Below are 24,428 nucleotides of genomic sequence, written 5' to 3' on the forward strand. Positions count from 1 at the left end.
CTTGGGATCATGCTAAACGGAGGGGAGCACCGATATTTCGGGCACTAACTTTGGGTTTGGCTTGAGGGGCTTCTCGTCGTCTCCATCGGAGTACAAATGACAAGATGCCCAGGCGATGTGGAATTCCATGGCTGGAACATCAGCCGCATAGGAATCGAGCATAATTATAATAATGTTTATTTTTATATAGCATTATTCTCATTACAGACTCGTAACGTTTTACATAAAACAGGATAAGTAATATGATTAAGATATAAAACAATAAAACGATACAGAGCCATAACAACATTTCAATCATAAGTTTGATTAAAAAAGTGAGTTTTTAGCCTCTTTTTAAAAATTGACAGTGACTCGCTATCACGAATAGATTTTGGCAATGAGTTCCACAAAGTAGGACTCGCATAACTAAAAGATTTAGAGCCAATGTTCCTCCGAGGAACTGGTTTACAGAGGATTGACCTATCCAAGCTAGAGCGAAGTTGATGGCGTGGAATGTATGGAGTTAAAAGTTCAGATAAATATTCAGGTGCTATATTATTTAGACATTTGTATGTCATTTACAATATTTTAAAATCAATACGTTTATGAACTGGAAGCCAGTGGAGTTGTTTTAAAATCGGAGTTATATGTTCACCACGCTTCGTCCTAGTGATAAGTCTTGCAGCGTTATTTTGTACTAACTGCAGTTTATTAAGTAATGAGTTTTAATCCAGTTAAAAGGGAATTAGCATAATCAATTCTCGAAATGACTAGCGAATTGACTGCAGTTTTACAGGTTTCAAAAACCAAAAGATGTCGTATCTTACTAAGGCAATATAGATGGAAGTTTGCGTTCATACACACACTTTACTTGTTCACCCAATGAAAAAGAATCATCAAAAACGACGCCGAGGTTGACTACACTCTTGGAACGATAGAGAGGGTGATTACTTATTGTAAGTGATATATTGACAGGCAGCTTTTTCTTTACCGGATCTGATGCAAGTAGCCTAAACTGTGTTTTTGGCTGATTTAATAGTAGCTTATTTGATTTATTAGTAGCTTATAAGGCATGAAGCAATTAGATTTTTTCCTGCCTCAGGATCCAATTTTCCGTGTGTTAAACCGGTTTATTATGTTAACTTCACCGCAGGTTTAAGCCACACAGCTATGTCAGCTGGGGCTTGCCAATTGCTTGGCTTACCATATCCCAAAACCCACTAATATAGCCATGCAATGTTTAGGGGAGTCACTGTGTCAAATTGAAATAGAGTCTTTCAGGCTGCCTATTTGCTGTCGAGGCTTCAGGCATATATTGAGCCCCTTTGGCCAGGCATAATTTTCTTATAGATTCCAAACTGCCTAATTCAATTAAGATGGGTCTTTTTATGGCACCATTAGGGACAGCAGTGGAAGTCATCAGTGGGGGCATGCCTACAGGTCTACGCTTCCCACTGGTACAACGTTTTGGAGAGCAGAGCTGTCTCTGGCATTATCAGCTTCCAAAGAAACCATGATGGGGTCGAGATTCCCTGGACATGAGGTCAAGAATCGGGCAGGAGAACCATATCTTTCCTGTGGTGGAACAGGCCCTAGAAGGGGATTACGATTGCACATTGATCGATCTTTCACTTTGAACGAATTCCTGGAAGGTTTAAACATTCAAGATGACCCCGCCCAAGAAAGTGATTCAAGGTCTGAATCCCGGCCAACGAGCTGGCTGATAGGTTTAAAGGACACTCACTTCCAGTCCGCGTGCACCGTCGGTCCCGCAAATTTCTCCGGGTGAAGTGGCGGGAGGGGCATACCAATTCAGTGCTCTACCATTCGAATGCTAGCAGCCTCGGTTGGTGAGACTCGCCCAATGCCGTCTCCTGTCTCAGAGTACTTTTATTTACCTGGATGTCCGTAAGATTATCAAGCGTGCTCTGCAGCGTCGAAGGTATGGCAGGCCAGCAAGTCGTGCGATGGGCTCCAGTTCGTAACCCTACGTCGTCCCGTCAGATACAATCACGTGCTCGAGCCTGTCGGCCTCCAAGCACAATCCGTCAGACGGGCGTCATGATCTCGCATACACGCACACCCACAGGACGCCCCAGCGATGGTCGGTGGCGACCTGTTTGGCATGGATGCACGATGAATGATATCAGGCGCGTGCGACTTGTAACTTAAGTCAATGTTGGGACGGTCTACTCATAGTTCCTTCCCCGGCCCTAGTAGCGGGCTTCACGTGGTGGATGTCAATCTCCTAAGGGACACATCCCTAGCCCAATCCAGACGCTGATTCACCCATTCAGGGACCCCAGCCGTTGCGGATGGGGGCCCAATTAGAAGGGTCTTCACACAGACAATTCGGCAGTCAGGGTCTACCTCTTGAATCAGGGAGGAACAAGATCTCGCACGTCACTGTTCACCATAGGTGGACCTTGTCTCAGCCAGTCGTGTATCAAGTCAGATCACTGGTAGGTTGGCCCAATCTGGATCTGTTGGCCACCAGGTGCCCAGGGTTCGTCTGCCAATTTCCAGACCGCAGGGCTTTTGCCGTGGAGGCATTCTCTAGGATGGAAAACGTCCTCATTAATTACGCTTTCCCCCTATTCCCGGATAGTCTGGGTGTTCGAGAGGGTGGAGGATGTGCACAGCTGCGAATTGGTCCTCGTGGCTTGATACTGGACAGCTCAGGTGTGGTTTAAAACCTGGTCAATAAACTGATTTTTCTGTCAGGGTTATCCGAAGGAATTCTAGCATCAAGAGACTCAACAGGGACCGTATAGTTAAGATGGAATTTTTGTCGCTCTGGGATATGGCGGATCTTCTCCATCCCATGGTAGCGAAGTTATCGGACCACTTTCATTTTCTGGTTAGCCAGAAACAGTTAAGTGGTTACAATTAAGGGTACCGGTCTGCTTTTAATGTATATGCAATTTCACATAAATACACTTCGAGCCGCCTTTTCTACGGATGGCAGTGGCATGTCCAGGTTGACTTGTATGCTCTCTCTGGCTATGACCGCAGGCAGCTCGGCGGTTCACGCTCAATCAGTCGGGCCCATATATTTTGGGTCTGGGGGATTGAGATGTGACACTTCGTCCTAGGTTTCCTTTTTATCGATGGATCAGTAATCCTCGCCAGCAGTAGCTGGGTCTTGGAAGGTAGAGTTCGCGGTTCAGGGTCGCAGAGGACTTACCTGATTGGAGTTTGTGCTCTGTGCTCCCTGAAGAGGTTTTTAGAGAAGACTGAACTAATTTGGGAGTCCAGTGAGAGTTTGTCTTTCCCAGAAGCGGGGGATCACTCTTGAGGGGATTTGGAGGCTGAGTGGCTCGGTGGATTACGTCAGTGGTTAGTGGTTATTGGTTATTAACTAGATGTTAAACCACGAGAACCTGGCGTAAACCAGGCTTCGTACCAGGTACGATCGTTAGCCTCTTCCTGGGCCGTGTTCAATCAAGTATCAAGTCGATCAAGTATGCAAGCGGCATTCTGGTCAGGTTCGCCCATATTCTCCTTGAAGGACATTTCGGGTCAGTTGGTAAGTCTCTCGGAGGTTGTTCCGGGGGTTTTTAGCACAAGGGCTGAGTTACCCAGCAACGGTTGGATTATACAGTCCTCGGAGTTCCTTTTAGCCTGGTCCTGGGGATTGAGAGACACAGCTGTGGGTTTGATCTGAACCTAATTGCAGGTTTAGTTTTTCCATTACGGAACCTTTATGGTTTCATTCTCAGTCCCGGTTCTAGCTATGGTTCTCAGGTTTGTTCGTTCAGGTTCGAACAGTGTATTGGGCTCGATTTCACCTGAGTTGGGGTCAGGCCACAGGCACATGTAGCTGGAGGTTTGCGTGGGTATACGATACAATTCTACATGTGGGTGTATATGTATGTAGGTGTGTATATACCGGTATGGATATGCTTGTATATGCATTTAGATTGGGGCCAACTCTGTCACGCACTGTCGTGAAGGACGAGTGTCTTTCTATATTTTATTCGTTAATTAATCGTTGAGACCTTGGTTGGTCAGCCACTTTCAGAGATGAAAATCTTCCGACCATAGACGGATTTCCGACCTTTTCTAACATTTTCTTTCTGAGAACAGTGTTAATCACCTCAATCGCTTTAATCACCTCAATCGCGGGCGTCACATCGGAGGGCTCCGTCGTAAGGAGTGCTCCTTAAGACGGTTTTCGGCAGTTGTTAGCACAACTGTGGAGTCGGAGAAACCAATATGGCGTCTCATTCAAAAAGCGGCTCTAATTCAGGCCCAAACTATTAACTTTTTGACCAAAAGGAAGTAAGTTTTTTGGCTAAAAGTTACTGATTTTTGTTTCCCAAAAAAATTCTTTTTTTTGAAAATATTTTCCGACTTTTTCAATATGGGCCATTTTCATCCCTGCACTTCGAGATTCCCAGCCGTCCTTTACTATGGTATTCTGGCTATTATGTCAGTACAGGGAACGTTTTTTGATGGGAATAAATTGTATTCCCTAAAAATACTTAACTGTACTGACAAACCGAATATACCCTAAAAATACTTAACTGTACTGACAAACTGAATATACCCTCTCAGCCATCCCCACTATCTCGAGTCTGTTTAAAACCAAGATGGTAGCTGGCGCCAGCTGATGGTTTTACTCTCAAAGTCGTTTATGGCGGGTGCCAGTCGTCTAAAGCAACTTAGCTATTATGTCAGAACAGTTAAGTATTCTTGGGAATACAATTTTTCAATAGAAAAATGAAATATTCCCGTTATTCAACACACTAGAGTGGAATTTTTAAAAATGTTCAAATTATCTCCAGGACTATAGGGTATTAATTAGTCAGCACTGAAAGGGTTAATCTTTAAGATTTTGTATATGGAGGGTTTTCAACGCTATCTATTTGCTACATTAGAGTGAGTATTCGCTAATCGCTATTCAGATTTAAAAAGCGCTAATAGCAGTGTGCAGAAGAATAATAGTAGATTAAACCATTTAAAAAGAGAAATGCAACCCCTCTTGAACAGATGATGGGGACGCCCATGTATACCTTTATTAACCTTAAATTACAGTTGCTGTGAGGGGGTCACAAAGAACCCATTGAAACTTGTTTCTTTCAACTAAAGTTTACTACAGTCAACCTCGCATAAGTCGGTCATCGAATTAGTCGTATCATCACGTCTCTCGTATAATTATTTTGGTCCCGATTTTTACCTTCATGAAGTAGTCATGAAAGGTTATAAGATGGTAGTGAGTCGATGATGTCATTTTCGTGCCACCTTGTTGGTGGGAGTTCAGAGGAAGATTTGTCAAACGAATAAATACTTTAATCTTATTAATGAGTGTGAAATTTTGCTTCCTTAAAATATTTCCCTAGATTATTAGAAAATGCTGATAGTAAGACCGTGGGAAAGTTTTTATCATTGAATGGACGAATCACGGCAGCAGAGTGCACCTGTGATAAGGGGGAGATAGTTCCATATGAAGGCAAAGCTTTTAAATGATTAGACGGGCAGAGGTGGTTCAATTAAGTATTATATAACTGATTGTTAATGACATACAACAACTAAAACTTTAAAGAAAGGTATCCAGTGTCTAACATTCTACTGAAAAATTCCGGATTGATTCACCGCATAGGTTTTTCATAGTGAGCATTCTAGTATATGAATCAATTAAGATGATTGACAGACGCGGGTGCGGTTGTATCAGCTGTTGAAGACGTCAGATGTAAACAAGAATTTTAAGCGATGAAACCGTGCGCGATGAAAACAGGGACATCAAACAGGGACATCAAATGTGCGGTAATTTGTAGGCTTTTCGGGATATATTATGTTTATAAGCTGTTAGTAGTCGAATCTGAGAGGAGATAAATTTTATGAAAAACATTTGTCTGGAAAGTGGAAAAGGTAATAATCACGAGAATTACAATACGGTTTCTGCGAAGCAACAGAAACCCTAATTACTGCTCTAAACATCACATAACACCCTTGCATAAACTAGATACTCGCTTATATCGTACTGAAAACCACAGTCCTGTCTAACTAGAGGGTTTCCCATTAATTGCTCTCATTTCCAAACTGCATGAGATGAATCAACCCAATATCCTTGAGAGATGGACTACAATGATACTTTTTATCACATTAAATCACTTAATTAAAAGTCCCGTTAGTTTACAAAATATGCTCGATGTGAGAACCTTTCAACTTTATCACCTGATTCAGTATAGTGATGAAATTTCTATGTAAGTTGCCCAGTTTACAGTGTTGATTGCACGGATCCCTTGACAGATGTGTCTCTTCAAATCATCAATAGTTGCTGGTTTGTTTGGGATAACTGTGTCCTTCAGATAGCCCCCTCAAGGAAAAGCCCAACGTATAAGTATAAGGTTGACGCACTGGTATGACTTATAATATCAGGTTCGATTCATCAACAAATGAAAATTTTTTCAATTTCGTTATAGTTGGAATGTAAATTTTGCAACTGTAAATGATGCTGAAAACCTGTTATCCTAGCTCTACGGCTAATTTTTCAATATTGTAATTCACTATTATTTTGATGTTTTTCATTATGTTTTCAGGCTTATGAAGAGGCAGCTAAACGTTTACAATTAGAAAATGAAGATCGCAAGAAGATAGTACCCCAGTTGAGGAAAGAGTCTCGGCGTGATTACTTGAAAAAACGTCAAGCAGAAAAAGTTGATGCATTGGAAGCTGATATCGTTGATGATGAATATTTGTTTTCTGGTGAAAAGTAAGAAAGCCATTCTTTGCATTCACAAACATTAATTTAACTTTTTCAGATTATTAAAATTTTATTTTTTCTATTTAAGCTTGACTGAAAGAGAGAAACATGATTTTCAGTATAAAAAGACGATATTGAAATTGGCGAAAGAGCACAGAAAGGCCGGAGAAATAGAGAAGATCAGTCGATATCATATGCCAAAAGATGGCGAGGTACCATAACAATGACCAACTATAAATGGATTTGAATTATAGTTAACAAATTATAACCTCATTTGTATGTTCACTGTAGGCGGATTAAATTGCTTATAGGTTTGATCTGATTATATGGAGATACTAAGATTTCTTTTGATTGTTAGCGAAATTAATTGTTTTCTAATTTCAATAAGGTCAAGAAAATTACTCAAAATTAGATTATTTGGCACCTTGGAAAATATGTAGAATGTTATAGGAAAATCATCAGTAAGTAGAATGTTAAAGGAAAATCATCACAATGCCATCTGGTCCAGATGTTTCTATTATGCAGATGAGTATGGCGTCACATTCATCTGCACATTAATAACAGTTATTTCATCAATAAAACCACTGAATAGGGCTAACGCAAAATGAAGAGAAATTCAGATAAATTTATTTCTTAAAACATTACTCTGAAGTCAAAATTAATTGGCTCTTTGGTTTTAGACATCTATATAACATGAACTTTAATTGTTCACCTGCTATTGACACCTGGCTACTGAGGGCAATTTTTTAGCATGAAATACATGGATTTCATAAAGCTTCACTCAAAAAGCTAAGGATCCTTATCAGAAAGTTTACTTCACTCCATTGTTGATTAGTTTGTCTTGATAAAGAAGTCTTTGGTGCCATATTGTAGCAGCCCCTCGTGTTCCCCATTGTTGGTATCTTTTGTATTGTAAATTTTTGCTCTTTTTTGAAACAAAAGTTTTGATTGAAGATAAGTTAGCTCTGCAGCTCCTCGCATGTAGTCCATAGGCAGATTTTGGCTAGTGATTCTTGGGTTATTCGCTCACAACAATTGAGACTAGTGACAATGTGAAACCAAAGACTGCGTATTTTAATCACATGTCAAAACAATTACAAAACTAAGTGACAAGATAGTATATTTGTAGTAAATGATGACAAATTAATATGGAGAACTCTTATCCATCTTTGGAAGCACCAGAATGACGTAGATCAGGGTGTGAGTTAAGGTCGGAACATATACATCCAATAAGCCACCATGATATTTTGGGGTGAAAATTTTAAGCTACAAAATCGGCTTGTTGGCTGGAAAATACGCTATTCCAAAACACTCATCATCTCTGTTTGCCTGCCACTACTGCGTATAATCCCACATTTATTACTGAGTTATTAATTAAATTTACCATAGTATAACAGCACGATGTTTAAATATCACACATGAATTAATCATATGAAGACATTCTATATCTTTTTGAATGATATTTCGATGTATAATCAGTTTGCATACACATAGAGCTGTGATATTCTGCACATCAATTTCTTCAGTGCCTAGCTTAATATGATACTCAATAGTTATCATTGCTTCGATTATATAGGCATCAAAAAGTAATTGTAGGTTTTTTTTTTCTTATTTACTTCAAGTTGATTGATTCAACACATTTTTGATTCCTTAGAACTGAATGCTTGATGTTAAATTCACCAAGATTATGTTCCAACGTTGTAGGTATTTGCTGCAATGACTGCATGTTATGTACAGTAAATTACTTTTCAGAAATCTTCGGATCTTTACATAGAAGATGAAAGTGAAAAGGGACCAAATTATGAGCAGAAGAAATGGGAGGATGAACATCTGAATAAAGCTGTCATGAAGTTTGGGGCTCGAGATGCAAAAGAAAAAAATAAGGTTACCACACCGTAGAAAAGTTCATCTTCTAATAATTCTTTTCGGGTTTTTGCATATTTTTTCCATCATGTGTGAATTTCAGAAGAAAGAGTATGATTTTGTCATGGATGATGAGATCGCATTTGTTCAAGCTCTTTCTATGCCTGGCACAATAAAAGGGAAGGTATGATCTTATATTCATCAACTCTTTAAGTAATATTTAATTTCTACAACAAAACGATCGCTATCATCTATTGATCATCTTTCATTATCTTTAGAATGAATCGGATAAATTATCACCAGCTGAAATAAAAAAAATGTCAATAGCTGAAACGAGGAAAAGTTTACCGGTCTACCCATTTAAAGATGATTTGATCGCGGCAGTCAATGAACATCAAGTTTTGATTATAGAGGGTGAAACTGGATCTGGAAAGACAACCCAAATTCCTCAGTATCTCATCGACGCTGTAAGTCCTTAGTTGCAAAGCACTCATTCGAGATAAGCATCTGAAAAAGATATTTTACAATGTTGCTAGTCAATAGGCGACTGCTCCGCTTCAGATTTTCAGCTGTCTCAGTTGTAATGTTTGAAATTTTCCTACCCCAATAATTGAATGTATCATTATGATAGTTGTTTCTCTGTGGTTAATAGGGATATACCGATAACGGAATGAAAATTGGTTGTACACAACCAAGGCGTGTAGCAGCGATGTCAGTCGCGGCTCGAGTAGCAGAAGAAATGGGCAAAAAACTGGGCAATGAGGTAACAAACAGTTTGGAAGAATCTTTGTTGAATTTGTAATTGTGAATTTACTGAGATTGTAATCATTATAGACCCTTATTCACCAACATCATCTTCAATGCACTGATCTATTCAATTTCAACTGAAATTGTATGCCATATATCCTTACTTTATGTAGCAAAAATTTCAAAGCAATAGAACACCTAAAATTTAAAAATTTATTTTTCAACTCATTTACCAACCTTTCCACCGATATATCGGAAGGCCGGATGTAAGGGGTTTCATTGGGGTATAATTCCTGGCCTCATAAAATTGTTACCTATGTATTTGACACTGATATATTGTATACGATGGTGTTGATAACCTTTGGGCTTACAAATAAGACAATAATAGTAATGATATATGTGACCTTGAGGATGGACAGTTTCTGGTTCTTCATTATTGTTATTGGTGTCCGTTGCCATGACAACTGTATCAACAGGGTCTAAAAAAATTGTCACTGATTTCATTTTCATCATCAAAATCATTGCCAGCACTAAGCCTATTTTCTGACTAAGTCTTATCATCTGAACTGCTGCTGTCATATTCGTTGTCACTCTCAATTTGTTCACTACCAAATTCCAAGTCACCAGCATCACTGTCAGCATCATATACGAGCTGCTGAACCGTTTCATCCAGCCAAATTGTTTTTTCCTGGCTTTTGCCATCTTGGATTTTATGCAGATGGCAGCACCGGCTGATACTGATAGATATGCCCTTCTAGGAGAAGGGTTAAGCGATACCGTATCACATACGGTACGGGTATGCTAGCTTGCCAATTTGTACCTTATGCCATACAGTAGTGGTATTGTAAGGGTTGATACGCTTGTTTGATGGTTATATCTGCAATACGATTATGTTAGAATATGGATTTTCGTGATTATGTGTTGCGTTCTGTAGTATTTTGACGTGCTCTATTCATTCTCCCGGTGTCTTAGAGTTGTCTGAGTTCTTATCCTGTATTTGTAGGTTGGCTATAGTATACGTTTCGAAGATTGTACTTCAGAGCGGACAATACTGAAATATATGACAGATGGAATGTTACTTCGTGAGTTTTTGGGAGAACCTGATCTGGCCAGTTATAGCGTGATGATAATTGATGAAGCTCACGAACGAACGTTGCATACAGATGTGCTTTTTGGTCTGGTAAAGGATATCGCACGATTCCGTCCGGATTTAAAGTTACTTATTTCGTCTGCTACTCTCGATGCAGAGAAGTTTTCTGAGGTATATTTGCACGACAGCGCTGTTATTATGTCAAGCTGTAGTTTGGTTCAGCTGTAGTTTGGTCCAGTTAGTTGGTTCACATGTTGGTTCATATCTTCCCTTTTGAAATTTCAGTTTTTTGATGATGCACCAATATTTCGTATTCCTGGGAGACGTTATCCTGTTAATATATACTACACGAAAGCTCCTGAAGCCGATTATCTTGAGGCAGCTGTTGTTTCGGTTCTGCAGATTCATCTGTCACAACCACTTGGCGATATACTTGTGTTCATGACTGGTCAGGAAGAAATTGAAACTGCAAATGAGATGTTATTAGAAAGAACTCGTCGTCTCGGTACAAAAATAAAGGAATTGGTCATCGCACCTATTTATTCAACTTTGCCATCTGAACTACAGGCAAAAATATTTGAACCAACTCCTCCCGGTGCAAGAAAGGTATATTAGTTTTAAGGAGTCATTACAAAGCATGCTTAGGGGATCATTCATTTATTATGTATGCATTAGGGAGGGGGAGGTGTAAGTGCAATTGCATACTGTAATGCTTAATGTATGTGAAAAATTCAAATATTATGCATAGGTAAAAGTGAATGATCCCTAGTCCATATTATTTGGGTTGCTTGAAATTAAGAATCAAATAAATAGTACAATCGACTCCGATTTATACATAGCCGATTTGCTCGTATTTTCTCATATTTTTTTCATATTTCGTAGTCATTTGCAAATCCGGATTTTTTCAGGTTAAACCTTCAATAGATAATTCATTTATCTCGTAGAAATAACTTGTAATTTTGCTTAATCCATACTAGATCTTTGGTCCATTTACCGAGATAACATAGTAATCAAACCAGTTAATCTGTACTGACAGATCGACAGTGCCATTGGCTTGTTCAGTGATAGGGAGCCACTTATGGCAGATTTCATGGTACTGGGTACCAATATCTACTTGCAATCTTTTGACTGCTCGTATATGAACGTAAAAAAGTCAACAAAAAGTGTTACGTTTGTTAAAAAACCACTTTTAAAAGTGGTCACTTTTAAAACCAGTGACTTGAACCGCCAGTGTCCTAGATTTGTATACACTGCACTGTGTGTGCAACATGTGATATTCCTGGCAGTCAGCCAGTGCTCAGTCAATCAGTGAGGCTCCTGAAGGGTTACGCTGTTACGTTCGATACACTGTGAATTTCCTCCTGATCGGGTACTCAGCATGTAATCCCATACCTGATAATCACTAATGAAACATGAATGATGGAAGGAAAGATGTCATTATTTATCAATTGACCATAAAAATCAATCAAAACCTGCATAATTCTAATATATCACAAGATAGATCCAGTGTGTTAAGCCGATCGAACGTAACCATAATTTGACATAATTTTGACTTCGTTGGTACCCATTATTGTGAAATCTGCCTTTTCATTTCATTTTCTTTAGGTTCTGTATAACGGGATTACCATTCCCATTTTATTTATGTCCCCGAAGCTATGACACTCAAACAGTTCTCATGCTTTTGAATATTTTTGGATTTATCTCATCAAAATTCAATACAGTACATGCATAACGCTATTTATTTGATATCGAGATAAGATTTCAAATTCTGAATTGCTATCAGATCTGGATCCAGAAATCGATGGGTTAATTTTCAGTCAAGTCAAATCTAAATCCAATTTAGAAAAAGCTCCAAAAACTTGTAATAGTATCAGTATAAATACGTATTGTTTTAGGTGGTACTGGCTACTAATATTGCAGAGACGTCTTTGACAATTGATGGCATAATTTATGTGATTGATCCAGGATTTTGTAAACAGAAGAGTTATAATGCACGAACGGGCATGGAATCTTTGGTAGTAACTCCTATATCAAAGGTTTGTACCCCTGTGACTACAAAATACTGAAATATTCTCATTTTGATCATTAAAACTTTGATTTCATCAATTTGATTGTACTACTTACTAAACTCTACATGATGGTAATTCCTTCACAGCAATCCATTCATAACGTAAAAGAGTTATTTTGCTGTCACTGCTGAATCTCGCTTCCAAAAAAGCAGACATAAACAGTGACAAAACATAACCTCCTTCGTGAATGTAATAATGATCATTTCATTTTGAGCATTTGATATGTATCACCAATAACTCTAATTACTCCATTTTGATTAAATAACTGAATTGGAGGAGTTTCTACTATTACGGATGACTTTCATTGCTAAATATAAAAACTATTTGTTTACAAATTCAGGATTTGTAAGTCAAGTAATTTAAGTATCATGCTTGAAACTGCATTTTATGGCATATTCAAATGATTTGAATTGATTTTAATCAGCATTTATTGTGAGGTACTCAAACCACATATGGCCTGAGATAGGCAAAGTACTGTTATGTCATTATGATAGGTGAAAGAGTAATACTAATCTTTTCCTCTGTGCGGTGCTGATGTTCTAAGGGAAAGGCCGTCTTCGTCCATTTGTATGTCTATCAGTTATTGACGGATTAAGATGAAACTTGGTACCAATGATATGTGGACCAACTTTCATTTTGTTGCTCATACGTTTAGAACTTTGCAAAGAATATTTTTGATTATTTTAAGGCATCGGCGAACCAAAGAGCAGGACGTGCTGGTCGTGTAGCAGCTGGAAAATGCTTTAGATTATATACAGCATGGGCATACAAAAATGAACTTGAGGAAAACACAGTTCCCGAAATTCAACGTACTAACCTTGGTAATGTTGTTTTATTGCTAAAGAGTCTGGGAATCAATGATTTGATTAATTTTGATTTCATGGATCCACCACCTCACGAAACATTGGTGCTAGCATTGGAGCAGTTATATGCGTTAGGAGCTCTGAATCACCTTGGAGAATTGACCAAATTAGGACGGAGAATGGCTGAATTTCCAGTCGATCCGATGTTATCTAAAATGATACTTGCATCTGAGAAGTAAGCAAACAAGCCCTTTCAGTACATTAGAGCATGATTAAGTTTTGTTTTTTCTCATTAAATGTTATTATTTTAGCCCACTTGGTACTTAAAGTCCCAGCAGGCTATTACATTGGCTTTTCATGGATCCGCCTGTCAGTAGACGGAAACCATTTGATTTTGGGATGTTTTGAAGATGCTTCAAGGGATTATCTTGATATTTGGTTGATTCATGACATGTGTCTTCTACCTAGACACATCAGTTGCCCAAAATCTGGCCCTGTAAGAATCAAGATGACTAACTGGCAACCGATTGTTGTTCACCAAAATCAGCACTTTTTACATATTTAAGTTTTCTACAGAAATTTTAGAGATGCGTCAATCAAATATCTTGATCTTGCATATATAAATATATGCCCCAGGGCCCATTAGCATGAGAAAAATTGGGTCGATGGGACTGTCCTGTGACCTTTTTTTGTGCCAATACGGGTAATTTTTGGCCCAAATTCTGAGACTTGTAACTTCCTACAGCTATTCAAAAATGAAACCCGAGAAACTGAAACCCGTGTTTCTCACCAATGGTGCGTGTCAGAAAAAGCAGTGACAAAAATTGGTTTAGAATAGAATGAGCATTACTGCATCTAGTGCTTAATTTTTTGAACACATGTGATATAAAGAAAGGTAGCTCATCAACAATATCCAAAATAATGTCCGAATAAAATGTCCAGAAATAACGAGCACCAGTGAATGTGACGTAATAGAATAAGAATTTATCAACACGTATGGTGAGAGCGTAGGATGGTGAACGGCGAGATGAGAAGTGTGTATATGAGTGAAGTAGAACTCCGCTGCTCAGCAGTATGCTATTTTTAAGCTAACTATGCCTTGAATGGACTGCTGACCGATAGTTTCTATGAGATGGGGGAGATAAAATAAACTTTGTATGAGGGACTAAAATGAGGGAATTTAAAATCACATAGGCCTACCTCAAATTGGTCTTAATATGACCAGTGAAACTGCAGTCTGAATAAACCATCGTTTTTAGCCCACTTGGGACTTTAGTCTCAGCCGGCTATTGCATTCACTTTCCGTCAGTCGTCCGTCTGTTGACAGAATCCAGTTATTTTGGGAAGTTTTGAAGATGCTTCAATGTAATGTCTTGATATTTGGGTTACACATGTATCTACCCTAGACATATCTTCAGCCCAAAAACTGGCCCTATCAGAATCAAGATGGCTGACTGGTAGCCATTGTTGATCGCCAAAATCTGCACTTTAACACATTTAAAAAACACTTTTTGAGGGAAATTTTGAAGACGCTTTGATCAATTACCTTGATCTTTCATATATATTTGAATCCCCCAAGTGCCCATCAGCATAGGAAAAATTGGGTCGATCGGACTCAAGATGGCCGTCCTATTACCTTTTTAATGCCCAAAAGTGTCAACTTTGGTCCAAATTCCGGAGTCAGGTGAACCGTAAAAGCGTTCAGTGCCTGTTTTCTTATCGTTTTCTTTTCGTATCGCATTTCAATGCGTATTCATTGCAACACTGATTTTGTATGTACATTTGTACTACAATGAGTGTGTATCTATTTTATCGATCGGTTGCAGATAATAGTCGTTCATGGGTTCAAGATCGCTTTAAGTGCTCGGAAAACGCTTTTAATTTCTAAAATTTTCTTGGGGGAGGACCCCCAAACCCCCTCCCCCAAATAGCTTTGCGCCTTCGGCGCTCACGAGTGCTGACAGCTACGCCCTCAGCTGGTTCACGTCTGTAACTCAAGAAAAAAATCACGGATTTTGTAGGTCGGCGTTCTCATGCTTCCTACTTGTTTGCTATTTCTCATTGCAATTTGTGATGGGTATTATGTGGAAAGGAATATTTTATACCTGAGACAGGTATTTTTGATCAGCCAATAATGACGCAATTGGTGGCCATCTTGGTGTCATCAGTACTGATTCGTAGGTGGGAAAAAGTTTTTCCACATTATGTTGATACCTACGCATATTTTGTTACTGCAATCAATTGGAAAGTTGAAGCTCATAAAGTGTTCTATGATTTTGGTGAGTTTCAAGGTCATTGGTTTTTGTATCTGGCCACCAGGGGGCGTTGAATAAAACAATAACTTAGTATTTCTATATTATTTTTATACCTATGCATACTTTGTTACCACAATCAATTGCAAAGTTGTAGCTCATGACATCGTCTATGATTGTGGTGTGTGGTGAGTTTTAAGGACATTAGTTATTATATATGGTCACCAGGGGGTGTTGAATAGTAGAATAACTTAGTATATCCTTATTATATTATATATTACCTAGGCATATTTTGTTACCATGATTGCAAAGTTGTAGTTCATGACATGCTCTATGATTATGGTGAGTTTCAAGGTCATTGGTTTTTGTATAATGGCAACCAGGGGGCGTTGAATATTGAAATTGTTAGATTGTTGAGCATTTGAAACCACTTCCAAAGTGGGCATGGTGTCCCTGGACCCCTAGTTTCGTGGAACTCTTTAACACTAGTCGGTCCAATATTCAATTTATCCACAGGCGTTACACAGTTTTATTGAATGGCTTTCGAACAGATTCTTGATCTGCGTTATTATTAGCCAGTATCTTTTGATGAGTTGGCTTCGGTTTGAACTAATGGTCTCGGCCATGGTTATACGTTACCTCACCGAATATGGGATGAGTAAGTACCCGCGCCTCCCTTTCGATGAAGTATGCTATATCATTAATTCGAATTTCCCTGGGGAGTCGTTCTGTGATGTAATCTGCCCGAGTACACCATTGTTTGCGAACATCGAATGGTAATCATTGCACGAGTTTACGGAATGCATTAGGGTTCTCTATGTTACTCATGAACCGATTTGAGATAAAGTATTCGAACAGCTAGATAACAACTCTGAGAGTCTCTGAATTGCGATGCAATCTGATGGGGACCTGATGGGTAGACCGTTCGTTATCTTATCCACGTATGCTGCGGCTATCTATTAGCTTTGACCATAGCACCGATCTAAGGCGTCTAATGCACACATGAGGCCATTCGAAGGCTCCATGCTTAGATAACTCTTGACAAGCTCATGCGGGTCGTTTTTTGTATACTGAAGCAGTAAGTATAACTTCGTACAGCAACTCTGAGTTTTTTGTTGATTTAGTATTCGTATGCGCGCTTTAAGGGAAAATTTTCAGTGACATCCTCTCCGAATGTAGGCATTTCTGGCTTTGGTAATGTTAAAGCCATTGTCGCATCCCACTGCATTGTCACAGCCCTCTCGAGTTGATCCAGTACTCCATCCGCGGGCGGAGTTGGTAGAAACCAGGGCTTCTGTCAGTTGACCTCAGGGTTTAGAGCATGCCATTTCATTTGATGGTTTCTCCCTATAGTATGATGTCGTATTGTATCATGGTGGCAGAAAGTCTACAGGCCGATCGGGAATGGCTGAGATCCACAGATTTGCATTTACGTTCAGCAATGGCATGGCTCTATTGTCTGGGATCGGGTATGGCACTTTCCGATTACTCGGTGGCGGTGCTGCAGAAACCGATCGAATGCCTATTTCAGCGTCACTATAGGCTTGTTGCCTAGCAACGGACTCTGCCAACTCCGTTTTGACCTCCAGCATCTGCAACTTGGAGTTCAGTTCCAATTGTTCCAATTTGAAACGCATTTCAGCTTATTTTCATTTTAACATTTCTGCTCCAATGCAGCCTTTTCTCGCAATTTCTCGAGCTTTGCTTGTATGAAACAACTGGAAGACTGCGTAGTACTGCCTGGCTCACCGAATCGTCGGGCAGTACTTCGGCCTCAACACTGGTCTCATACGCCTGCGTATCATCCATCTCATTTTCGTCAACTGGAGCACTAGTAGGTACATGATCGGTAGGCGTTAGTCGTGACATAGTGGTATTACGCGATAAGCAGTTATGTGTATCACTCACGTTACTACAGTTAGTTGTTAACAGTTACCGGTATTCGTTGTTTAAACTGATGTAACAGTCATTTAATCCGGGCAACGGGTCATCAATACTTATAAACTCACGACTTCTTTCTGTTTATCAATCCGTTTATTGATGTTCAAATGCTGTATACGGTTTTCATCTCAGCAGTGTCATTGACACTGACAGAATACAACAGACAGGTTTCTACAAATAAAACAATCACAAACCAATAATATAATACACAATACAGTTGTTATAAAGGAGACAAAACACTTACGAACACATTATAGCAATACTCGCTATCGTTTATAGGTTAGATAAGCAGCTAATTTTCACAAAACATCTGACACGTAAAACTTCTAAAACTTCTTTTCTACACTTCCGCCCCCTCCCGGTGGCAGCATGTTACAGCATCTATCATAAAGAACCTAACAACCTAGGCATATTTTGTTACCATGATCAATTGCAAAGTAGTAGCTTATGACATGCTCTATGATTATGTGGAGTTTCAAGATCAATGGGTTTTTGCATATGGTCACCAGGGGTGTCAATTAGTAGAATAACTTAGTATTTCCATATGACATTGGTACCTAGGCATATTTTGTTATCACAATCAATTACAAAATCATAGCTGCTGACATGTTCTATGATTGTGGTGAGTTTCAAGGTCATTTGTTTTTTTATATGGTCACCAGGGGTGTTGAATTTTGATTTGTTAGATTGTTGAGCATTTGAAAGCAATTCCCAAGTGGGCGTGGTGTCCCTGGACCCCTAGTTATATCCATTTTACACTCTATTGCCAAAAGGATAGCCAAAAAGTCTTCATTTTCTCATGTTGAATTGAGAAAAGATCAGCCATATTTGAAATTCTAACAAAAGTTGCCTGTGTTTCTATGCCTACGAACTATGATTTTTGATGATTTGAAAATGATTTCAAGTGGTAGGTATGGAAACATATTGTTAAAATGGATGTAGTTCATAAAATTGTTAAAATTGATTTAGAATATAAAATGGAGTCTCTTCTCTCTGATTCAAATGAGTTAAAGAAGACTTTTAGGCAATCCTTCAATACAGTGTTAAGTGGATATAAAAACGATTGTTTATTTAGACTGCACGTTTGCCCTATAAATATCAAGAAAAAATCAGTGTCAGACAAAAATAGACTTTAGACACTTCGGTAGCCCAAAAACTGCTGCAGGTTTGTCGAAAGTGGGTCTCAAAATGCCATGGCGGCCATTGTTATCCAATGATTTTCATTATCTCAATTTGACATATTTTATGTTGCACCAATTATTTACAGGTATAAATGTTCCGATGAAATATTAAGTATAACAGCAATGTTATCTGTCAATAACTCCATATTCTACCGACCAAAGGATAAGATCGTGCATGCTGACACAGCACGACAGAATTTCTTCAAACCAGGTGGTGATCATCTGACATTACTCAATGTTTATAACCAGGTGAGGCATTGAAATGAGTATCCTGAAGAGAAATTCTACGTTAGCTTTATGGTCATGACAATGTCACGATGTGATAAGCAAACTGACCAGAGCTGAAAGTAAAGTCATGTCCCAATTTATGGTACTGCCACCCAGTAAGCTGCCAGTTGCACTTACCACTCCAGGTTTACCATATATCCGTATATCCTGGCCATACTGTTTATTTTAATGCCCCAATAAGTGGGGGCATTCATAGTATATTCATTTTGTCATCTGGCCTTCTGTCCAGTGGTTGCCGTGCCCTCACACCTAAATCCTTTGACAGATTTTCCTGAAATTTAAAAAATTGTGTTGTACTAGATGATGATAACTGATTAGATTTTGGGTCCTATAGGTCCAAGGTCAAGGTCACAAAGCCATTTTGTAAATTTCATTTGCGAGTTCTAACTCATAAACGTAGAAGTTTTATGGATGGATTATTCTAGACCGTGGTAACCGATTAGATTTTGGGTCCTCTAGGTCAAAGCTCAAGGTCACCGGAAGTTGTATTTTTCATTTCCCGCCTTCATAAATGGGTCAACATACGTTCGGGGCGTATTTTACACTCAGTCGTCTTCAGCAACATTGGAATGAGGCTTGAATCCTACAGCAAGTGGTTCAGCCATTTCAAGGCCAATGGACCTATCAGTAATTAAAATATTCATCATGGCCACATCTGGTTTTACTTGGGAGATTTTCTGTAGCTTTTAATGCCTTGTAAGAATCTAGGGGGGGAAAGAAAAATAGGAGATTCATTATGGTTTCTAAGATATTTGGCAAAAGGTTTACTTGGTTTGGGAATTTTTGGTTTACCTTTGTTAGTGATGGTGGAGTTGGCATTGAACCAATTTTGTTAAGTCGCGGTACGTATTTTTATGCGAGCATTAGTTTCATAAGTTCTTGGCCTAAACGAGGTAGATTGATGCGATTGAAGACATGCTAAACCTCCGTCGATTACATGGTCAATTCATTAAAATTCTCTGAAAAACTGTCTTTGGCAGGAAAATTCTTTGCTGTTGCTTATAAAATTGCAATGACCTTGATTTGGGGCGTTGTCTCTACGATTGAACGTGATTGGCTTGTTTAGGCATATGGAAATTACACTCACGCTGATATTTTATGGTACTGGTGACTTCTGGGGCCCTACATCTGAAGAGGTTGCCAAGAATTTCAATATTCAGCTGCCCTCCGATTGGTGATAACATGAATTTTCAATCTCATATCTCATATTTTTTCAAATTATAAAATAGTTTTCCTACCTACCTGTACCCTACCAAATTTTGGAAATGGACCGTAAATAAATGTATATTTTTTGCCTTATTTGACTACAAAATAATTCTTTGAAAAAGATATCATATAATATAAAATAGAACTTTGAACTCAAGAATTAAAATGAGTTTTCATAAGCAATGCCCTTGCTCCAAACAAGCTCCAGTTTTCAAGGTAAACCACTTTGCCCATGGGCGATTTATTGAAGCATACAATCTACCTAGCTATACTAAAAAAATCATTGAATGAATTACTTAATTCAAGCGGCAGGCTTCACATTCACAATGAATAAATGGGAATTAATAGGCTACTGGTTTTATCATTTTGTTTGCCAATGATTATTTCAGGAAGCTCCAAAGTTGTTTGACATTATGTTTATATGTTACAATTCTTTCGGTGTAATTTAGATTTTTAGCTCAACGTTAGATATTATTCAGATTATTACGATAATCTAGGTATTCAATAGGATAGTTTCTGTTGAAGGGAATAAGGTTATTTATATATGTGACCAATTTAGTTATACAGAAAGTTTTTATATGGTTAACTAACCATGGACGGAGTGACTGAGGTCTGTTTAAGATGTATGAAAGGGCTTTATCTAATTCTCAATTCTTTGCAATGATCGGTAATCAATATATTACATATGTAAAATTTCTTCAAATTTTCTCAACCCATGCCCTTAACTATAATGATGATAGGATTCAACGTATTAGAGACCCCTCCATATTCTTCCTGTACATATCCGATCATGATATTCTTATAAAGGGGTAATCTATATTATATTATAGTGGGTTGAGACAGACTATTCTACACAATGGTGTTATGAGAATTTCATTCAGCACAGATCAATGAAACGTGCTCGAGATGTAAGAGAGCAATTGGAAGGTTTACTAGAACGAGTGGAAATAGAATTAACTTCGAATGACGCTCAGGACAATATAAGTATCAGAAAGGTATATCGCAAATTTTAACTATGACTTTCTATACACATGTATAGATATGATAATATATAATACTACTGCCTAATGTCTAATTAAAGCAACTTGACGAACGTTGTCTAAAATTCATTTCCTGGAATTGATTTCAGGCAATAACTGCCGGATTTTTCTACCATACTGCTAAACTCGGTAAAACAGGGCAGTATAAGACTGTCAAACATATGCAAACAGTGATGGTTCATCCAAACAGTTGTTTGTATGAGGAGCGGCCACGCTGGATTATTTACCACGAATTAGTGTTCACGACGAAAGAATTTATGCGACAGGTATGCAGCATATTTATCCTTCTAGGTTTTAGACTAGATTACATATATCCCTGAATTACTAAAACTTTTCAAGCATTCAAAAGGACTGTTGAATTGGTTGTCCTGATAAAAATTGGTTTTAAGCCCAACAAACACCGCTGAATGCTGAGGGATGCACAAATATAGGCTATTTTTGCCACCTGTGCTAGAGGCTGTATAGGAAAATACTTACACCTTTATACCCCACAGGACTCGATAGTTTACTCAATCCGCAAAAATTCTGTAAATAGCCTATCTGTAATCATTGTGGCAGTTTGGCAGACATTGGTGCTGTAGGTCATGCTTGACTCGGGTGAGGAATCGAATTTGCCGCTGTAAAAGCGCACCAGTTTTGCATGAGCAAGCATGTCTAAGCGCAAGATCACAGATTTTTTAACATAAGTATTGACTTATGTCCAACGTAACCCCCACTGTTTGTTGAATTAAACCTATGATGCCATAAATACATTATGTTAGTGCACCCCATATTTGTTAGTTGGTGCTTTTTTTGTTCAGTTACAGGCATTCTGCAAGGCCGTATATGTGTCCCATAAACGGCCATTTTCCTGATCAAAATTACCTGAATTTTTTCCCAATCTGTGTCAAAAAATTCCCAAAACCAGTACTGTGATAATGAATTATAATAACAAATGTTTGATAAATTACCTGCTAAGTTTCCCCAAATTAATCATGTGGGCAACTCATTGAAATTATCAACACCTCATCCTGGCAGCGGCGCTGTGACTCAGCAGGCTGTCATAATTACTATAGAAACCATCGCTCAAATTCCACTATTTTCCTGAGGATTTTTCAAAATTTTCTTAACGTCAAGCTTCCCCCACTTGGATTTTGCCGCTGCGTGGCTTCTTGCTGGTCCAGTGTGTCACAGTCTCATAGATCTGTCCCTGTGCTGTTATATAAACCCTTTCAGTGCGTCTACACCGCAGTCTGGTGTATAAATCGGTGATGGATTTTGCTAGTACACGGCACTGCAGTGTATTGATGAAATTAGTAATTAGTTTTTATCTCTATTGAAAGATGGCAACACCTGTCAAACATAGTGAAATAATAGTAACTAACGATACACCGCACCGCCGTGTAGACGCACTATATAGGTATTCCAGTTATTCAACATAATAGGGTGGAATTTTTCAAAATTTTCAAATAATCTCGAGCACTATTGGGTATAAATCAGTCAGCACTGAAAGGGTTGATGGTTATTATTAGCTTCTACAGTAAATCTTATGTTGTGAACTGATAATACTGAATGATACCCTGCTATGTTGTGAACTGACAATACTGGATGATACCCTGCTAATAATTTACTTCAGGTGATTGAAATTGAGAATTCATGGCTGATGGAAGTTGCTCCTCATTATTATAAAGCGACGGAATTAGAGGATGGAAGTGGGAAAAAAATGCCCAAGAATACAGGCAAAGCCAGAGAAGATATCACAAGTAAATACTGAAGTTGCCAGCATATTGATCGTATAATGTTGTATATTTGTAAAATATATAAACAATTTTCTACATAGGGCCCATGTTTCTTCCATATCGGTATTCTTCGAATCCAGTTATTATGGACACTGATTCATAGCGGTCCTGATGCTGAAAAGAGGATGTATAGGGGTATCCCCGGTTAGAACCCAGTTAATTTTGATACTTGTTTAGAATGGTGCTGATGTTGGATAGAGGATGTATAGGGGTCTGAAGTCCTAACCCAGTAATTACTGATACTGATACAGAGTGGTCCTGATGCTGATAAAAGGATGTATAGAGGTGTCCCGGGTTCGAACCCAGTAAATTTTTAATCTGATTTAGAATGGTACTGATGTTGAATAGAGGATGTACAGGGGTGTTCAAAGTTCAAACCCATAAACTGACGCTTATTCTGAGTGGTGCATAATGATAATTATTATACGATTATGAAGATTGGCATCGGATTTCCTTTACACCAAACTCATTACAGGTATTAGAGGGACAACACAATAATTACTGATTTAATGACATGACAGAAAAATGACAAATTCATTACCGGGTACAAAAATAAAAGAGAACTAAAATAGGGCTATACAAAGGAGATATTCAAATGAAACACTACGCCAAAATACTAATGAGAGCAATCATTCAGCAGACAAATGAAATTTTTTGATTAGTTTGTTCTACAAGATACGACAAGATCTTGAGATGAGGAATAAGGTCAATAAGGACATTTTCAACACAATTACAAACATTCGGGACCTCAGCAAAAGATTATCTTTCGAACACAAGGGACGGACAATGAATTATATATCTCTAGTGGCAGTAGTATAAAGATGGGAGTCTCAGTTAATAGACCTAATTGCAAGATCAAGTGGTAAATCAAAAGTACTTTTGGGGTGCAACTGACTGAAACTACGCATGAATAAAATGAAGACATATGCACCCATACAAATTATCACAGGGGCTATCTGTTATCTCAACTCGATTGAGTTTCTTAGCTATACATGTGACACTGGATGTGATTTATTTATTCTCTAATGCTCAGTACAAGAGCACATGCATAACAACTGCCTTACAGAATGACCACCAAGGTATGTATATGTACAGGTGGATATCCATAAACCAATCAAGAGCCGCCACGATTTAAGATTCTATCACGGGTGAAACCCAGATGGCCTGATCAGGGAGGAACGACGTGGTTATAGTGGAACCTCATTACAACGAACCTTAGGGGACTAGAAGTTGAATATGTTATAACCGATACTTCGTTATTTTCAGTATGAAATTTGTCAAATTGTCCTCTTTGGGAAGAAAATCTAGGTTTGTTATTACTGATAAATCGTTATATCAGAGGTTGCTATAACGAGGTTTCTACCATATATTGAAATTGTTTTCACTAAGGCACATTCATAACTAGTGGAACCTCATTAGAATGAACTCGGATACGATTCATCGGATATAACAAATATAGAATTCAGTCTCACTTAAGATTTA

At 38.4% G+C, this 24,428-nt stretch overlaps 1 protein-coding gene across 3 annotated transcripts in view; it reads left to right on the forward strand.

The window, feature by feature from the left end:
- Nucleotides 1–24,428, forward strand: part of LOC141909360 (pre-mRNA-splicing factor ATP-dependent RNA helicase DHX16-like) — a 415,810-nt gene that overhangs the window by 23,826 nt on the left and 367,556 nt on the right. For 2 of the 3 annotated variants that reach the window (XM_074799799.1, XM_074799801.1), the window contains 14 exons: nucleotides 6,525–6,697; nucleotides 6,777–6,900; nucleotides 8,441–8,572; nucleotides 8,655–8,735; nucleotides 8,830–9,018; nucleotides 9,204–9,314; nucleotides 10,302–10,559; nucleotides 10,674–10,994; nucleotides 12,284–12,424; nucleotides 13,146–13,495; nucleotides 18,721–18,883; nucleotides 20,959–21,123; nucleotides 21,258–21,434; nucleotides 22,784–22,931. In XM_074799799.1, the coding sequence (XP_074655900.1) occupies nucleotides 6,525–6,697; nucleotides 6,777–6,900; nucleotides 8,441–8,572; nucleotides 8,655–8,735; nucleotides 8,830–9,018; nucleotides 9,204–9,314; nucleotides 10,302–10,559; nucleotides 10,674–10,994; nucleotides 12,284–12,424; nucleotides 13,146–13,495; nucleotides 18,721–18,883; nucleotides 20,959–21,123; nucleotides 21,258–21,434; nucleotides 22,784–22,921 (2,523 nt within the window). In that variant the 3' untranslated portion in view covers nucleotides 22,922–22,931. The remainder of the gene's footprint in view (nucleotides 1–6,524; nucleotides 6,698–6,776; nucleotides 6,901–8,440; nucleotides 8,573–8,654; nucleotides 8,736–8,829; nucleotides 9,019–9,203; nucleotides 9,315–10,301; nucleotides 10,560–10,673; nucleotides 10,995–12,283; nucleotides 12,425–13,145; nucleotides 13,496–18,720; nucleotides 18,884–20,958; nucleotides 21,124–21,257; nucleotides 21,435–22,783; nucleotides 22,932–24,428) is intronic. The other variant, XM_074799800.1, reaches the window with a different exon arrangement.

This window comes from Tubulanus polymorphus, chromosome 7, assembly GCF_964204645.1.
Source record: "Tubulanus polymorphus chromosome 7, tnTubPoly1.2, whole genome shotgun sequence".
NCBI lineage: Eukaryota > Metazoa > Nemertea > Palaeonemertea > Tubulaniformes > Tubulanidae > Tubulanus > Tubulanus polymorphus.